Source organism: Bufo gargarizans, chromosome 2 (assembly GCF_014858855.1).
Source record: "Bufo gargarizans isolate SCDJY-AF-19 chromosome 2, ASM1485885v1, whole genome shotgun sequence".
Lineage (NCBI taxonomy): Eukaryota > Metazoa > Chordata > Amphibia > Anura > Bufonidae > Bufo > Bufo gargarizans.
Genome location: NC_058081.1, coordinates 478,133,187 through 478,153,011, shown reverse-complemented (window position 1 = coordinate 478,153,011; position 19,825 = coordinate 478,133,187). Strand labels below are relative to the sequence as shown.

At 41.3% G+C, this 19,825-nt stretch overlaps 1 protein-coding gene across 1 annotated transcript in view; it reads right to left on the bottom strand.

The window, feature by feature from the left end:
• Positions 1-19,825, bottom strand: part of RNF213 (ring finger protein 213) — a 355,180-nt gene that overhangs the window by 206,670 nt on the left and 128,685 nt on the right. The window contains 4 exon segments of the mRNA XM_044281121.1: positions 991-1,143; positions 1,255-1,408; positions 14,948-15,000; positions 17,588-17,783. Of these exon segments, the coding sequence (XP_044137056.1) occupies positions 991-1,143; positions 1,255-1,408; positions 14,948-15,000; positions 17,588-17,783 (556 nt within the window).

The window sequence follows — 19,825 nt, the reverse complement described above, 5'->3', positions numbered from 1 at the left end:
ATTGTAACATTTTATATTTTATTGACCTTAGAATAAATAGCTATCTGCCTAGTCCATAGTTCGAATGCCCACCCACAATTCTTTTGTTCTCCTAGATTTTAGTTTCACTCACACGGAAAACCCAAGAGGAGCTTAAATCATTAAGAGGAATGCATCTCTTTTAAAAAATTAGCTTCATTTTACAACTGCACATCATTTAAGATGGACGCACTAAACGTCAGTCTTCATAAATTAACAAGAAAACGGGCCCTGTTATACTTAAAGAGAACCTGTTACCTCCCATGATATATCTGTTTTATAAGCTTCTTGCTGTTAATTATGTAATAATTCTGGAGCATCTATTCTGATAACAGAAGAACGGCACAACACAGAGTTATCAGCTGGGGGCATGTCCCTGTGCAGTCTGCACTGGCAGCACTAATTGGACAATGTCAGACTGTGCAGGGACACCCCCCCAACTGGTAACACCCATCTGTACCTCTATGTATAAAGGTCTATCAGGCATAACAGAAGAACGGCACAACATAGAGTCAGAAGGGGAAATGTTCCAGAATTGTCATTTTATATGTTACTGAATTACTGAAACAGACATGTCAAATCAAATTTTTTCAAAACTATACAATCCTGCTACTATTATGGGGGAAAAAACTGTAAAGAACACAAGCTGAACTCTGTTTGCTATGAGCAATAAGACTACTGTTAGATAGCTGTGAGAAATTAGGTTTTCAATATTGTTGTATTTAGTAGTTTGGTTAGAACCCACTAAACGTGTGTAGTTTTAACACAAATATCCCATTGTCCACTGCGCCTGACATGTCATCAGAATTTCTCAGCAGTGACGCTTCGGACCTGTAACTTTACAGTCACATCTCACTATATAAGAAATATTAGTAATAAACATTAACAACACATTTTTAAAGTACAATAAACAATGTTTCTATACATTTACTTTCTAGTAGGACGCCTTTAACATTAAAATTGGGAAGTTACCTGCATTTCAAAAGGAAATCTTTTTGGCGTGTGGTACTCAAAAGTAAATTTGTGCCCATACACATCTTTGAGCCATTTTATTGTTAGTGACATTGTGCTGTCAAACACTTTCTCTATTTCAGGTTGTAATGACTTTGTTTCATCACCTCCGTTCTAAGGCACAAAAAACAAACAAACAGTGAAAGCAAACATAATGGTTTGTTCGCTCAAACAGTGAAACCGTATGAAGTATCACTTATACATGAAACTGAAATGCACACGTACCGACAAGCCTGCAAATCTTAATAAGGTTAAGATGATCTCTGCCGACAGAGCTGCTAGCTCAGAATAAATGTGCAGCAATTTTTTATTGAGGATTTCATAGTGCAGGTCAAGGCTGGCTTTACAACACTTCTCGAATGACTCTGGATCCAAAGGTCTGAAAATGGTCACAAAAAGGAGAAAATAACAGCAAATATAGAGCACTACGTATCATTAACAAGATGGGAACATTACTGTTTTTTCACTCTATATCCACTGTAGAATGAACATAAGACTGAGGCTACACAGCGACATGTGTGGCGAGACCGAAAAAAGGGTACAGCTACATCGCAAGAAAGTCGTGCGACATTTTATGTTTTGTATTTCAATGATGTCACAATGCAATATGCTGATACGGCGACAATCGCAAAGAAATCTAACTCTGATTTTTTTGTAACTGCCACATGTAGCTCTGTCCTAAAGGACATGATAACAAGGGGAATTCTATAAAAAAAAAAAAGATACAATGTGAGAAAAGATGGCCCAAAATGGAGAAAGTTTTTTTTTAGGTGTAAGGCCACAGCTACAAGTTTACAATTACAGTTCCGTGCAAGTCTGCCACGGGTTTCACCCTACGCTTGGCAGAGGGTGAAATCCACAGCTAAGGGTATGTCCACATGTGACTGAAACATTGACTGTTTTGATGAAATTTGGAGCAGAATGTGACAAACTGAAGATTTAAAATCTGCACAAGTCAATGTCTGCAGCAGATTTGTTCCACACTGTATGGATGAGAATTGCTACAGACTCATTCACTTTGCTGGTACTGTACAATGCTGCAGATTTACAACACGAAAATCTGTGATGGCAGATTTACAGCATTTCAGTAACTGTGGATGTTCCCTTGAAATCTGCACCACAGGATAATTTACATTGTGAATTTGTTTCACAGCATTTGGCTGAGATTTCTTAAATCTCATCAACTTTTCTGGTACTGTAAAATGTTGTGGATTTGCAGCATGAAACTCAGTGGTGGCAAATCTGCTGAATGTGAACATACCCTAGAATAGGGGTGGTGAACCTATGGCACAGGTGCCAGAGGCGGCACTCAGAGCCCTCTCTGGGGGCATCTATGCCCTGGAAAAGTCTATGGTGTACCAATACTTAGACTTTTCCTGACAGTCAGCAGTGCAGGGCGCACTATGAACAGCACAGGCAGCGCACTGAATGTAGGCAGGCCATTATAGCTAAATCATAAAGTACGTGGAATATATACTATACTGGACTGTAGGTTTCAGATTAAATTGCTGTGTTGGCACTTTGCGATAAATAAGTGGGTTTTCGGTTGCAGTTTAGGCACTCTGCTTTAAACGGTTTGCCATCACTGCTCTAGAAGGTGCATAACTAAAGGCTCATAAGCAATGGGGCAACAGTTCAACTTGGGCCCCCCCTCCCTCCGCACAACTGCTTTTCATGGCCGCCGGCTTCGGGCTGCACTTTAAACTGTATCGCTAGATTTGTTCTCTCTAAGCCTTTGTGAGTGGGACAGTTGGAGACCCGGGCACTGTATCCGCCTATAAAACTGCATCAAACAAACAACAACACACAGCACCCTATAAAGCAGCTAGAAATGCAGGGGCCACACAGTATCTGTATTAAACAGCATCTAGAACTAGTGCAGTGAAGGCTACTGTCTACATCTTTAGTAATCTAGGACAATAAAAGGGGTAATGTCTGTTCCTGTGGTGGTCCAGGGCAGTGAAGGAGTTGTATGCCCTTTGAACAGTGCCAGTGAGGGAGATAATAGCAATATGCCTGGTGGTCTACAGCAATGGAGTTAATGTAAGCATCCCTGGTGGTCTAGGGCAGTTAAGGGGTTCATAGTAGAATCTCTGGCAGCTTAGGGAAGTAAAAGGGTTAATTTCAGGATCCTTGGTGGTCTAGGGCAGTGACTGGGTTAGTGTAAGGATTCCAGGTGGTCTAGGGCAGTCAAAGTGTAAATGTTATGGTTTCTGTTGGAGGGCAGTGAAAGGTTTACCGGTTATTCACTTCTCCAACTCCAGCATTGCTCAGGCTTTAACGCCCTGTTTCCTCTCTGCACTCATCTCTATCGTCAGTGTTCACTGCAAATAAGTTAAAATTACATGCACTGCAGTGAATAGAGGATTGCTATGCAGAGATCTGGCTGTGGGGAAAGTGACTGAGCATGTGTGACCAGCAGCACTCAGCTCAGTAAATGGACATGCACATAAAATTTTAGTAAATGCCAACTAGAAAAATTATCTTCAGCTCAAAATAAGTAAAATACAAAAATGAAAAAAAAAAGTCTGCCTTGCAGGGTGGCACTTCAGTAGTCAAGGACGTATCTCATACATCCTTACTACTGATGGCTGGATCTCTGGCTGTGCAGCAGATATAGATGTAAGCCAAGTCTTGTTTTAAAGCTGACAATCTAAGCATTAAAACATGACCACAGCACTACCCACAATACATCATAAATTATATCCCTTAGAAATTGGTCTCAGTGAAAGCTGCATATACCTGTAGCTCAAACTCCAGATCCTATTTTAAAGGCTATATCTCCTGATGTGGAACCGCTAGAATAGTGATCCTTGACTTCTATATTGTCTGCTTTGAAATAAGACAGGCTTACATCTCTTACTGTACCAAAGCCTGGGATATTCTAGGATAAATCAGCCATAGAGACATACTGTAGATTCTCTCTCCCTGTGTAACTGTACATGGTCTTCTGTGCATGTAATAAACTGCCTTCCCCCATCCTACAACATGCTTGCTGTCACATGTGTTTATTTTTTCCAGAAAGGGAATGTGCACCTGCTCATCTAATCACCTCTCTAAGCCTAATTAAGCCAATTATTGATACTATGTCCTAGACATTTACAAGATTCCCTATCACAGTGCCAAAGTACCAAGCACACCAATCATATAGGCATCAATAAAGTTTACAATTTACACTATCCCTACCCTGTCCATACTTGATCTATACAGAAAAATATACAGTACAGATCAGTTCTCTACTGAGTTAGAGCTGCAGTAATAGCAATGATTATCACAGGAGAGGAAAAACTCTCTTCTGACAGATGTAAAAGATTTTCACGAGTCAGAAAATAATTTTAGCCTCCTGACTCCTGCTATAAACTACCTTTTTTATTTACTGCATTTTTCGCCCTACAAGACACACCGGCCCTAAAGACGCACCAAGGTTTTAGAGGACAATAAACAAATAAAAATTTCATTAAACCTCAGATCAGACCAGCAATCAGACCCCCAATGTTAATCATACTCCAAATGTTAATAAGACCCCAATACGACCTCAGATCAGACCCACAATCAGACCGACCCCCAATCAGACCTCAGCTAATAGCCCCAATATAAATAAGACCCCTCCATTCAGACCTCAGCCATCGGCCTTAAGTCCGCCCCCCAGCCATCGGCCTCAAGTCCGCCCCCCAGCCATCGGCCTCAAGTCCACCCCCCAGCCATCGGCCTCAAGTCCGCCCCCCAGCCATCGGCCTCAAGTCCGCCCCCCAGCCATCGGCCTCAAGTCCGCCCCCCAGCCATCGGCCTCAAGTCCGCCCCCCAGCCATCAGCCTCATGTCAGCCCCCAGCCATCAGCCTCATGTCAGCCCCCAGCCATCAGCCTCATGTCAGCCCCCAGCCATCAGCCTCATGTCAGCCCCCAGCCATCAGCCTCATGTCAGCCCCCAGCCATCAGCCTCATGTCAGCCCCCAGCCATCAGCCTCATGTCAGCCCCCAGCCATCAGCCTCATGTCAGCCCCCAGCCATCAGCCTCATGTCAGCCCCCAGCCATCAGCCTCATGTCAGCCCCCAGCCTCAGAGCTAATAAAATAAAAAAAATCCACTTATCTCTCCTGCTCTGGATGCTGCCGCTCCTCACGTCCAGTGCACTCTGTCTTCTTCTTGCTGCAGCTGTGCTGTGACCAGACGTGCATAGCATGAGGTCACAGAGCGCCCTTATGCTGTGCGCAGCCACAGCAAAGCCGAAAGCAGAGGACCAGGAAGCGGTGAATACAAAGCCTTCACTGCTTCCTGCTCCTCCGGTACTAATGAGCACTTCCATAATGGCGAAAAAAGTGCGTCTTTTAGGGCGAAAAATACAGTACCCAGTTTAAAGAAAAAAACTGTATTCAGCAAATTTTTAGAGGGGTGTAATATAGGGGATTTTTTGTGCCCATATTATGGATGCAACACCTGGCTTGCCAACAGTTCATCAGAACTGGAGCTATGACGCTTTAAAGGGGTATTCCGGTTGCTAGAAGTTATCCCCTAGTTATCCTCTTGCATGCAGAAGTTGGTTGCTGCATTATTGCAATTTATGCAACACATGCATCATTAAGTTTTGACATTTGTGGTATGTACAGTCATGGCCATAAATGTTGGCACCCCTGAAATTTTTCAAGAAAATGAAGTATTTCTCACAGAAAAGTATTGCAGTAACACATGTTTTGCTATACACATGTTATTCCCTTTGTGTGTATTGGAAAAAAAACCAAAAAGGGAGGAAAAAAAGCAAATTGGACATAATGTCACACCAAACTCTAAAAATGGGCTGGACAAAATTATTGGCACCCTTAACTTAATATTTGGTTGCACACCTTCTATAGCCATCAATAAGCTTCTGACACCTCTCACCCAGAATTTTGGACCACTCTTCCTTAGCAAACTGCTCTCTTATTGGAAGAGCACCTTTTCCCAACAGCAATTTTAAGATTTCTCCACAGGTGTTCAATGGGATTTAGATCTGGACTCATTGCTGGCCACTTCAGAACTCTCCAGCGCTTTGTTGCCATCCATATCTTGGTCCTTTTTTACGTATGTTTGGGGTTATTGTCCTGCTGGAAGACCCAAGATCTCGGACGCAAACCCAGCTTTCTGACACTGGGCTCTACAGTGCGACCCAAAATCCGTTGGTAATCCTCAGATTTCATGATGCCTTGCACACATTCAAGATATAGAGAAATCCAATGTGGATTTCTCTATATCTTGCTACTTGACGGGATCCCCAGCCAGGATCCCCATCTGCGGGCACCATCTCACCATATTTTTATTATCGGCGTTTGTCCCCAAATTGGGACCTGGAGTGCTTACCCCATTATTTGCACACATTCAAGGCACCCAGTGCCAGAGGCAGCAAAACATCCCCAAAACATCAATGAACCGCCACCATATTTCACTGTAGGTACTGTGTTCTTTTCTTTGTAGGCCTCATTCTGTTTTTGGTAAACAGTAGAATAATGTGCTTTATCAAAAAGCTCCATCTTGGTCTCATCTGTCCACAAGACGTTTTCCCAGAAGGATTTTGGCTTACTCAAGTTCATTTTTGCAAAATGTAGTCTTGCTTTTTTATGTCTCTGTGTCAGCATTGGGGTCCTCCTGGGTCTCCTGCCATAGCGTTTCATTTCATTTAAATGTCGATGGATAGTTTGCTCTGACACTGATGCTCCTTGAGCCTGCAGGACAGCTTGAATATCTTTGGAACTTGTTTGGGGCTGCTTATCCACCATACGGACTATCCTGCGTTGACACCTTTCATCAATTTCTCTCTTCCGTCCACGCCCAGGGAGATTAAATACAGTGCCATGGGTTGCAAACTTCTTGATAATGTTGCGCACTGTGGACAAAGGCAAATCTAGATCTCTGGAGATGGACTTGTAACCTTGAGATTGTTGATATTTTTCCACAATTTTGGTTCTCAAGTCCTCAGACCTCAGTCCTCTTTCTGTTGTCCATGCTTAGTGTGGCGCACACAGACAGACAATGCAAAGACTAAGTGAACTTCTCTCCTTTTTATCTGCTTTCATGTGTGATCTTTATATTGCCCACACCTGTTACTTGCCCCAGGTAAGTTTAAAAGGAGCATCACATGCTTGAAACAATCTTATTTATCCACAATTTTGAAAGGGTGCCAATAATTTTGTCCAGCCAATTTTTGGAGTTTGGTGTGACATTATGTCCAATTTGTTTTTTTTCCTCCCTTTTTTTTTTTTTTTTCCAATACACACAAAGGATATAAACATGTGTATAGCAAAACATGTGTTACTGCAATACTTTTCTGTGAGAAATACTTCATTTTCTTGAAAAATTTCAGGGGTGACAACATTTACGACCATGACTGTATGAACTCCTCAAATCTTACAGTTTCTGCAAAATATTATGTGCATAAGGACTCTGTAGGGGGTATGCATTTTAGTCTCAAATTTAAATTTTTGTCCGATTTTCGCTAATATTCACTGCTTGTTGCAAAGTTGCATGAAGGCTGTTGTGTGCAGTGATTAACAGATGCTTTTTCCAAAGTATCCTGTACATTCTCTGAAAATGCAGATTTTGGTAACATGACAGCTGTTTGCTGTATATATTATATATTTTTAACATGTGGATGACAGCAAAATTCCATGGCCTCCATTTAAGTGTTGTTAAAGGGAAGCATTCCAAACGGCAAGCAGCACCTTAAAGTAGCCAGCAGTGTGTTTCTAATGATCATTATCCTCCTGTAGTCAGATGCATTAAAAACATGAAAAACGTTCTCTTATCCCCTGCACGCTCTATTTTCCAGTCATGCTTGAAGTCAAGGGGGCAGCGGCCAAACTTTAGTGCATAAGTGCTGTCAGTCACTGGTGAAGGGGGAGTGAAGGTGGCACGGTTACCTGGACATGAAGCAAGGAGGCCGCTGCCCCCTTGACTTCAAGCATGACTGGAAAATAGAGCGCACAGGGGATAAAAGAAAGTTTTCATGCTTTTACCGCATCTCACTGCAGGAAGAAAATGATCATTGGAAACACACTGCTGGCTACTTTAACACTTGGGTACCAGAGTTTGTTTTGTTTTGTTTTTTTTCATTTTTCTTCCCTATCTTCCTTGAGCCTTCCTTTTTTTCTTTCACATAGCTGTATGAGGGCTTATTTTTTGCAGGAAAAGTTTTACTTTCTAATGCCACCATTTAATATGGCATACAATGTAGTGGGGAAAAAAATTCCCAAATGGGTTGGAATTTAAAAAAAAAAAAAAAAAAGCAATACCACCATTTTAACCGTCTCCGGACTGCCTAACGCAGGATCTCGCTCCGGAGGCGACTGTCTCAGGCAGAGTGACGCATCTATGCGTCATCTCGCGAGACGCAAGACTTCCTGTGAACGTGCGCACACAGGCGCACGCGTTCACAGGATCGTCAGGTAAGAGAGTGGATCTACAGCCTGCCAGCGGCGATCGTTCGCTGGCAAGCTGTAGATGCGATTTTTTTAACCCCTAACAGGTATATTAGACGCTGTTTTGATAAAAGCATCTAATATACCTGCTACCTGGTCCTCTGGTGGTCCCTTTTGCTTGGATCGACCACCAGAGGACACAGGCAGCTCAGTAATAAGTAGCACCAATCACCACACTACACTACCCCCCCCCCCCCCCGTCACTTATTAACCCCTGATCACCCCATATAGACTCCCGATCACCCCCCTGTAAGGCTCCATTCAGACGTCCGTATGTGTTTTTTACGGATCCAGGGATCGGATCCGCAAAACACATACGGAAGTCTGAATGGAGCCTTACAGGGGGGTGATCACCCCATATAGACTCCCTGATCACCCCCCTGTCATTGATCACCCCTCTGTAAGGCTCCATTCAGACGTCCGTATGTGTTTTGCGGATCCACGGATCCATGGATCGGATCTGCAAAACACATACGGACGTCTGAATGGAGCCTTACAGGGGGGGTGATCACCCCATATACACTCCCTGATCACCCCCCTGTAAGGCTCCATTCAGACGTCCGTATGTGTTTTGCGGATCCGATCCATGGATCCGTGGATCTGCAAAACACATACGGACGTCTGAATGGAGCCTTACAGGGGGGTGATCAATGACAGGGGGGTGATCAGGGAGTATATATGGGGTGATCACCCCCCTGTCATTGATCACCCCCCTGTAAGGCTCCATTCAGACGTCCGTATGTGTTTTGTGGATCCGTGGATCCGCAAAACACGGACACCGCGGTCTCGCAAAACAGATACGGACGTCTGAATGGAGCCTTACAGGGGGGTGATCAATGACAGGGTGGTGATCACCCCATATAGACTCCCTGATCACCCCCCTGTAAGGCTCCATTTAGACATTTTTTTGGCACAAGATAGCGGAAATTGATTTTTTAAATTTTTTTTTTTTTTTCTTACAAAGTCTCATATTCCACTAACTTGTGTCAAAAAATAAAATCTCACATGAACTCACCATACCACTCACGGAATCCAAATGCGTAAAAAATTTTGACATTTATATTCTAGGCTTCTTCTAACGCTTTAGGGCCCCTAAAATGCCAGGGCAGTATAAATACCCCACATGTGACCCCATTTCGGAAAGAAGACACCCCAAGGTATTCGCTGAGGGGCATATTGAGTCCATGAAAGATTGAACTTTTTGTCCCAAGTTAGTGGAAAGGGAGACTTTGTGAGAAAAAACAAAAAAACAAAAAAAAAAATCTTCTATGAACTCGCCATGCCCCTCATTGAATACCTTGGGGTGTCTTCTTTCCAAAATGGGATCACATGTGGGGTATTTATACTGCCCTGGCATTTTAGGGGCCCTAAAGCGTGAGAAGAAGTCTGGGATCCAAATGTCTAAAAATGCCCTCCTAAAAGGAATTTGGGCCAATTTGCGCATCTAGGCTGCAAAAAAGTGTCACATGTGGTATCGCCGTACTCAGGAGAAGTTGGGCAATGTGTTTTGGGGTGTCATTTTACATATACCCATGCTGGGTGAGATAAATATCTCGGTCAAATGCCAACTTTGTATAAAAAAATGGGAAAAGTTGTCTTTTGCCGATCTATTTCTCTCACCCAGCATGGGTATATGTAAATTGACACCCCAAAACACATTGCCCAACTTCTCCTGAGTACGGTGATACAACATGTGTGACACTTTTTTGCAGCCTAGGTGGGCAAAGGGGCCCACATTCCAAAAAGCACCTTTAGGATTTCACAGGGCATTTTTTACACATTTTAATTTCAAACTACTTCTCACACATTAGGGCCCCTAAAATGCCAGGGCAGTATAACTACCACACATGTGACCCCATTTTGGAAAGAAGACACTCCAAGATATTTCGTGTTAGGCATAGTGAGTTCATGGAAGTTTTTATTTTTTGTCACAAGTTAGTGGAATATAAGACTTTGTAAGAAAAAAAAAACAAACATAATTTTCCGCTAACTTGTGACAAAAAATAAAAACTTCCATGAACTCACTATTCCCATCAGCGAAAACCTTAGGGTGTCTACTTTCCGAAAATGGGGTCATTTGTGGGGGTTTTATACTGTCTGGGAATTGTAGAACCTCAGGAAACATGACAGGTGCTCAGAAAGTCAGAGCTGCTTCAAAAAGCGGAAATTCACATTTTTGTACCATAGTTTGTAAACGCTATAACTTTTACCGAAACCATTTTTTTTTTTTTACCCAAACATTTTTTTTTTTTATCAAAGACATGTAGAACAATACATTTAGGTCCCTTTCACACGAGCGAGTTTTCCGCACGGGTGCAATGCGCGACGTGAACGCATAGCACCCGCACTGAATCCTGACCCATTTATTTCAATGGGTCTATGTAAATGAGCGTTGTTTTTCACGCATCAGTTCTGCGTTGCGTGAAAATCGCAGCATGTTCTATATTCTGTGTTTTTCACGCAGCCCTGGACCCATAGAAGTGAATGGGGCTGCGTGAAAAACGCATTGCATCCGCAAGCAAGTGCGGGTGTGATGCGTTTTTCACTGATGGTTGCTAAGAGATGTTGTTTGTAAACATTCAGTTTTTTATCACGCGCGTGAAAAACGCATCAAAACGCATTGCACCTGCGCGGAAAAAACTGAACAACTAAACGCAATCGCAGACAAAACGGACTGAATTTGCTTGCAAAATAGTGCAAGTTTCACTGAACGCACCCTGAACGCACCCGGCCCCAATCCGCAATGCCCGTGTGAAACCAGCCTTAGGCCTCTTTCACACGGGCGTCATGTTTTTTGCCCAGATAAGAAGCGGGTGCGTTGCGGGAAAATGCGCGATCTTTCCGCGCGAGTGCAAAACATTGTAATGCGTTTTGCACTCGCATGAGAAAAATCGCGCATGTTTGGTACCCAAACCCGAACTTCTTCAGAGAAGTTCGGGCTTGGGATTGATGTTCTAAAGATTCTATTATTTTCCCTTATAACATGGTTATAAGGGAAAATAATAGCATTCTGACTACAGAATGCATAGTATAATAGTGCTGGAGGGGTTAAAAAAAATAAAAAAGTTAACTGAGCTTATCCTCTTGATCGCGTAGTTCCCGGTCTGTTCTTTACTAGCTGTGGGCTAAAGGACCTGTGGTGATGTCAGATCACATGGTCCATCACCATGGTGATGGAGCATGTGATCTGACATCACCACAGGTCCTTTAGCCCACAGCTAGTAAAGAACAGACCGGGAACTAAGCGATCAAGAGGATAAGGTGTTAACTTTTTTATTTTTTTAACCCTTCCAGCACTATTATACTATGCATTCTGTAGTCAGAATGCTATTATTTTCCCTTATAACCATGTTATAAGGGAAAATAATACAGTGAATAGACTGTTACCTAGAACCCATGCGTGAAAATCTTGCTTGCGGATGCTTGCGATTTTCACGCAACCCCATTCACTTCTATGGGGCCTGCATTGCGTGGATTATCGCACCGCAACGCTCAAAGAGGAGCATGCTGCGATTTTCACGCAACGCATAAGTGATGCGTGAAAATCACCGCTCATGTGAACAGCCCCATAGAAATGAATGGGTCAGAATTCAGTGCGGGTGCAATGCGTTCAACTCAGGCATCGCACCCGCGTGGAATACTCGCCCGTGTGAAAGGGGCCTTAGAGAAAAATGTTTATATAGATGTCGTTTTTTTTTTGAAAAATTTTACAACTGAAAGTGAAAAATGTCTTTTTGTTGCAAAAATTTTGGTAAATTTCGATTAATAACAAAAAAAGTAAAAATGTCAGCAGCAATGAAATACCACCAAATGAAAGCTCTATTAGTGAGAAGAAAAGGAGGTAAAATTAATTTGGGTGGTAAGTTGCATGACCGAGCAATAAACGGTGAAAGTAGTGTAGTGCAGAATTGTAAAAAGTGGTCTGGTCATTAAGGGGGTTTAAAGGGAACCTGTCACCGGGATTTTGTGTATAGAGCTGAGGACATGGGTTGCTAGATGGCTGCTAGCACATCCACAATACCCAGTCCCCATAGCTCTGTGTGCTTTTAGTGTGTAAAAAAAACGATTTGATACATATGCAAATTGACCTGAGATGAGTCCTGTACGTGAGATGAGTCAGGGACAGGACTCATCTCAGGTTAATTTGCATATGTATCAAATCGGTTTTTCTACACAATAAAAGCACACAGAGCTATGGGGAATGGATATTGCGTATGTGCTAGCGGCCATCTAGCAACCCATGCCCTCAGCTCTATACACAAAATCCTAGTGACAGGTTCCCTTTAAGCTAGGGGGGCTGAGGTGGTTAAGGGTTTTGTTACCATGGCGTTCCGTTTGCGGTAAAACTGACCCATGACCTTCATTCTCTGGGTCAGTACGATTACAACGATACCACATTTTTCTTATGTCTAAATAGTGTAAAAATAAATTTAAACATTGAAAAAAAATAGTTTTTTTTTACATCACCATATTCTGACCCCCATAACGTTTTATTGTCTACTGAGCTCATTTTCTATGGGACAATCTGCAGTTTCTATTGATACCATTTTGAAGTGTGTGTGACTTTTTGATCACATTTTATAAAAAAAAAATATAAAAAATCCTTTTTTCTGTTACGCCATTCGCTATATTGGAAAAATATTTTTATACTTTAATAGTACGGGTGTTTTCGATCACGGTGATACCCATGATGTTTATATTTTTTGTTATTTATGTATTTATTTTTATTATTATTATGGAGAGGGGGATGATTTAAACGTTAATTTTTTTCAAATTTTTAATATAATAAAAAAAAAAATTTTTTAACTTTGTTATGATTTTGAAACTCATATTTGAGCCTATAAAATCTAATTGTTTGCTTTTAATTCTGGACATTCAAGGATTTTTTATTTTCATTTAAATGTCAGAATTGCTCATTTCTTATAATGAAAATAATAAAACGAATAGAACACCTAACCCAAACCCGAACTTCAGTAAAGAAGTCTGGGTACCACATTCAGTTTTTTTTTTTCACCAGCGACCAAAACGCATTGCACTCGTGCGAAAAAAACTGAACATTGGAACGCAATCTCAGTCAAAACTGACTGCAATTGCGTGCCTACTCACGCGGTTTTCCCGCAATGCACACGCAACGCATCCGGAGCAAATCCAGGATACCTGTGTGAAAGAGGCCTTAGTCTCTTCAGCAAGACCGATGGCGTTGAATTCAATTACCGGCATCCTCATTGGCCGCAGAGCTGGTTTTTCACCCTTTAGATGCCATTATCTCACTTGATCACGGCATCTAAAGGCTTTTTATTACTGTTTGAAATAGCAGAGACTCGTCGGCCATGACGCCCGCTGCACGTGCGAGCAGAAGCCATGTTTGCCCATCGCTCTAGCGCCATACATGTATGGCACTGGTAGCAAAGGGATTAAGGTACTGCTGCTTGCGGTTTGGGATGGATTTTGTGCTGACAGGTTCCCTTTAAGTGCATTAGCTCTTGTTGTGGTATATATTACATTGACTTTATTTTTATGGGTAAAGTTCTGCTTGTATGTGAGTTTAAGGTGTAAATATTTCATCTGAAGCATTTCATTTTTAAAATATTTCCATTTGTCACAAAGTTACATAAAATGTAGACATGGTTGTCAACAGTTCTAGAAGGCAACTGCAACCATCACATTTTCTGCCTTCGGGAAATATATAGGTTTCGAGGGTGCACTCACTTATTTTTAAAGGAGTGCAAATACCTGTATTTTATAGATTGTGTTACTTTTAAAAAAATTTCCAGCTTGGTTATCAAAGATATGTGCATGTACATTTAGTGGTATGCATGAGCTGTGCACATGCTGAAGGTTTATTATTAGTAGGTGTAGTGCATATAACTTTCTGCTTGGGTCACACTTTTACCCACTAATATCAACTTTTATGCTATTTATATATATAAAAGAAAAAATGACACTTTGACGACAAGTTGCATGAAGTCTGTATAAAGTGCTGAGTGGCATTCGGTGCCAGGTTTCTACTTAAAATACAGTGGTTAGCATAATTTGTTTTTATTTTGGAATATACCGTAATTTTCGTTTTATAAGACATACCCGATGATAAGACAGGTTTTAGAGGAGGAAAACAAGAAAAAAATATTTTTCATCAGACCTCCTATCAGATCCTCAGATCAGACCCCCATAAATATCAGGACATCGGATCAGACCCCCATATCAGGACATCACATCAGACCCACATAGGTTTATTTGATGCAGTGTTATTGACATGCTGATTTGGATAAAGTATGATTGATTTTACTGTATTGATATCCTATTGTCATATAATGTATGGTTTATCTGACTAATTGGCTGTATGGAAAACCTTTAATAAAAATGATCTGATAAAAAAAATATAATTGTGAAAACTGTCCTGTCCACAACAGGTGCAAAATTTCCAAACATCCATGGCAGTGAAAGGGTTAAATGTCAAATGGAATCTACTTACTTTACTTGTTTTTTTATAATCTGTAGTATTTTTTTCAAAACATCTTCAACTTTCTGAAATAATAACACAAATAAGAAGTCAAATTTTCTTATAGGCCACTAAGTCTCAAAATTATTTATCTCATCTAATACCATTCTTAGATATAAAGTAACCATTTCTATGAGCCAACCAAGAATGTTACAATCATAGAAATAATACCACACGTTTACAGTACAGTGCTAATAAATGAGGTTAGTGAAGTAATTCAAATGTTCCCCTACCCTCCTACAAAATTCTCGTATAATCTTGCCTATATGCTCCATGTCACATTTACATTTTAGGCGATAAATGAATCCCTTCTATAAGACGGTGGGGGAACATTTGAATGACAACACTAATAGGAGGGATACACCCATATCCAAACATGTTCATCAAAGTCATAATGGCAGAGACAAAATTCTATTCATGGGAATAAATATGGTAAAACCACCTACAAGGGGTTGTAATTGGGATAGAAAGCTGCTCCAGAGGGAAACTCGCTGGATTTTCTATCTCAGAACCTCAGCTCCTCAAGGACTAAATGAGCAGCTCAACTTTAGCTGCTTAGGCCTCATGCACACTAACGTATTTTCTTTCCGTTCTTTTTGCGGACCGTATATGGAACCATTCATTTCAAAGGGTATGCAAAAAAAAAATGGAAGCTATTCCGTTTCCATATGTCCGCATTTCCGTTCCGCAAAAAAATAGAACATGTCCTATTATTGTCCACATTACGGACTAGAATAGTACTGTTCTATTAGGGGCCAGCTGTTCCGTTCCGCAAAATACGGAATGCACACGGATGTCATCCGTATTTTTTGCGGATCTGTTTTTTACGGTCGTGTACATGAGGCCTTATAGCACCTATTTATGATGCTTGGTCTGGGGCTAAAGATAGCCTTAGACCAAAACATTATAGGAGCAGTAGTGAAAGGAACAGGGCTTTTCTTGGTAAGAACTATCCTCTTGTAATCACATTTATAAAAGTGTCAATAACCCCCATTATTCCCCTGCCCCAGCAATTCTATACTCCATCCATAGCTTGATTTAATTAATGATGGTGTAAATTACACCGACATACCTTACAGGGTTTCTGCCCCCTACAAGGGCGGTTTTCTTTTTATTGGTTTATTTGTTATGTGTATACAATTAGTGTGTGTGTGTGTTGCTAATTATGTTACCACAGGCAGAGGCTCCTGTGGCCTGGTAGATTTACCTGTCAACAAAGCCTCATTTATCCTATTCCTCTGATACAGGATTTGTGGTTGTTCTGTCTCACGTGATCACAGGACATGCGCATGGCGTCACATCTGCGGTGTGGCCGGAGGAGACAGACCCATTTGGGAGGCGCACTCAAGCAGGCATTTAAGCGCCACAACTAATGACTTCTTGTTGCTGGTAAGCAAACCCCCAGAACCTAAGAGGCATATTTTATATTCTCCTGCACACCCGATCCCACTGGAGGGTATGCATCATTAAGGGGCATGCCGCTCTCAGTTACTGAGGAGCCATCATTCTTTGCAATTTCCAAGAGATCATATTTATGTAGTCTGGTTCATAACCAACATTTTAGTCTCTGACTTTTTTCCCCTGATGAGTCAATTGGACAGAAACGTGTCACGTCGGGAGTGAGCATCAGGGACTACATTTAGGGAATTAGTAGTGTAGAGGGGCAGGTATCCGGACGGGGTCGCCCTTTTCAGGGCGGGTGCTCTGTGTAGATAAGTATGGTTGAATAGTTGTCTCCCTCCCTCATTTTACGGTTGTACTAGGGATAGAATCCTCCCGGTTCAATCAATACAACCACTGCACCTGGACCTGACATGAAACCAAATGTCCTCTATCCCGTACCGGACCCATACCAAAGACTTCTACAGGATCTGGTAAGACCGTTCAGTTATACATTCTGAAGCATTAACACCTGTTACCAATAGGGTGAAAGATTCACTACCAGCATGGGGTGCCCTTTTCAGAATAATGTTCTGTCTCTATATTTGTGGTGCTTTGTATCTTTTTGTTTTATTGTATACCTAGTAAAAGTTCAGCTTTGTCCCCCCTCCACATTGTGAAGGTATTTTTGGGAGTGCACCTGGGTGTCACGACACAGTGCCCCTGTTTGCGACTTCTCTCACTAAAGCCCACCTGCAATTGAATGGCCACCATGCAATACTAAATTTGTCCTGCAGGTAAAATGCCTGACTGGGGGCAGCTTCCAGTATCCAATTTCTAGCTGAGAAGAACTACTGTACAGGTTTTCTGATTGTGAATGTAAACAGGAGCGTTTTCATTACTAGGAATTGAACCACAAAGTATTTTATGGTATATAAGAAATTTGTAGACAATCTCATTCACACAGTGATTAAGTGTTGTGTATGTAAGGCTCTCCCTCACTTCAGGGACCCTGTTCTGAAAATAGGAGTGGGTCCCAGAGGTGGACCCCACAATTATTTGACACTGATGGCATATAATAGCGATATGCCATCAATGTCCCAGATGGGACAACCCCTTTTAGCAAAACTGATCACACCTTACCCATTTCAAAATAGATGATACTGTAATAACCCCTCTAGAATATTACATTATACTCAATAGTAAAAACATAATACTGAACGGTCTACTAACCTCATGTTGATGATATTCAACAACGGGAATTTTGAAGTAACAGGCTTTAAGAACAGCCACAATTGGTACTGGAAGTTCATCTAAAAATTTCACCATCTCGTTGACGGATATCAAACAAAGCCATGATTGGATCACCATTGGGTGTGACTGAAGTAAATACTTTTTTTTAACCATCTTTCCAAAAACATCCCAGGTACTTAATAAAGAAAAAAAAATTATATTTTAGTCATAGTTGCTACAAACTGGTGCTTAACTTGGGCTAGCCCATGATTGGTAGTCTCCTAGAAGACCTAAAAGTCAATACAGCACTCCCCTGTTTCTTGTTACAATTGGCAATTCAAGCAATCCAACCACAGATATCCTGTGTGTAAATCCTCAAAATTATTATTCAAAGGGAATATGTCATCATAAAATGACCTATTGTTTAAATCAAATTTTTATGTTTAACGTATTTTTAAAGAATTGTTACTTTTTATTTTCTATTTCAATATCTGTATTTAACCCCTTCAGGACCCTGACATTTTTTACCTTAAGGACCAGGCCTTTGACATGTGTCACTTTATGTGGTGATAACTTTACAACACTATTACTTATGCAAGCCATTCTGAGAATATTTTCTCTTGACACATCGTATGTCATGATAGTAGTACATTTCAGTCAATATTTTAAATTTATATATTTTTTTATCCCAAATTTACCCCAAAATTTGAAAAAATTCACAACTTTACAAATTTCAATTTCTCTGCTTTTAGGTTTCAAAAAGCGTTTATTGATTTTTAGCATAGATAGGTATACACATACATTAATCGATGAAGAATGTATTATACAAAAACACCAACAATTCTTGGAGAAAAGCATATCAAAATATACATTGCTTTGGCATGTTAATAAGGATTAAGTAGATCCAAAACATAAGGAGAGAGTGGAGTAACTCAGTGACATAGTACCAACAAGCTAAATAATCAGCATCAAAGAGAGACACTATATCTTAAATCTGGGGCATGTGAGGAAGATAGCCATGGTTCCCAGACCTTTTCGAACGTTAGGAATGTGTCGGAACGGACAGCCGACAGCTTTTCAGATACCATGATTTTATTAATCCTCTCAATAACAACTTGGAAAGACAGCGAGTTAGTTCGCCATTTGTAAGCTATATGGATTCTGGCCGCTAACAGTATATATTGAGAAAGTTTAAATCTGGCAAAGGTTAGCCAATGAGGCTTGTCCCCCAAAATGCAAAGTGGCAAGGGGATAATTGCAATTTAGGACCGCAGAGATCAGGTTTGTTATTCGGACCCAAAACCGTTTAACCACCGGGCATGTCCACCATGTATGTATCATGGACCCTTCCTCATTACATCCTCTGAAACACATAGGGGATATTTCGGGATATATAGCATGCAACCTCACAGGGACCAAGTAGGTTCTGTGTAGAACTTTTATGGAGGTTTCTGCCAAAGTAACCTGCCAGGATCCCTTCGTAAGGGTTAGTGAGCGCTGGGACCATCTAGAAGGGGAAAATTCCTGATGCAAGTCTCCCTCCCAAGCTCTCATATATGCCAATTTGTGATCCCCGGGGATAGAATTAAGAGCTTCATACATTCTTGACAGGAGACCTTGCCTATATAGTGAGAAATTAATAGAACGCTCAAAAGGGGAGAATTCTACCTTACGGTCAGGTATCTGAGTAGACCTGAGGTAAGAAAAAACCTGGTTCATGAGGAGATATTCTCCTACCGGAGGTGAGTATTTATCTTTGAAGTCCGAAAGGGATATCAGTTTACCTCCAATAAGGAACCTATGGAGAGTACACAGATTGTTAGCTAACCACCAGTTGAGCTTGTGTCCTTGCAGGCCTGGGAGGAAGGCAGGATTACCTACAATACTCAGTAAAGGTGAGGGCCTGGATTGCAGATTAAATTTAAACCTAACTGACCTCCAAAGAATCAACAAATAATATGTCAGGGGGGATTTATTACGGACTGCTTGAGGAATAGGTGCAGTGTTCCAGATCAAGGCTTTCCACGTGTAGGGAGATAGGAAAGAGCGCTCAAGTGGAATCCATAAAGGGTGGGCCTGGGGATTTAAGTAGGTCAAAAACATTTGGGCCAGTCTAGCGACTTGGTAGTATTTAACCAAATCTGGTACTGAGAGTCCCCCTTGAGACCTATGTCTGCACATTACTGACTTTACGAGGACGTTTATTAGCCCATATGAACCTCATTAGGTCTCTCTGAA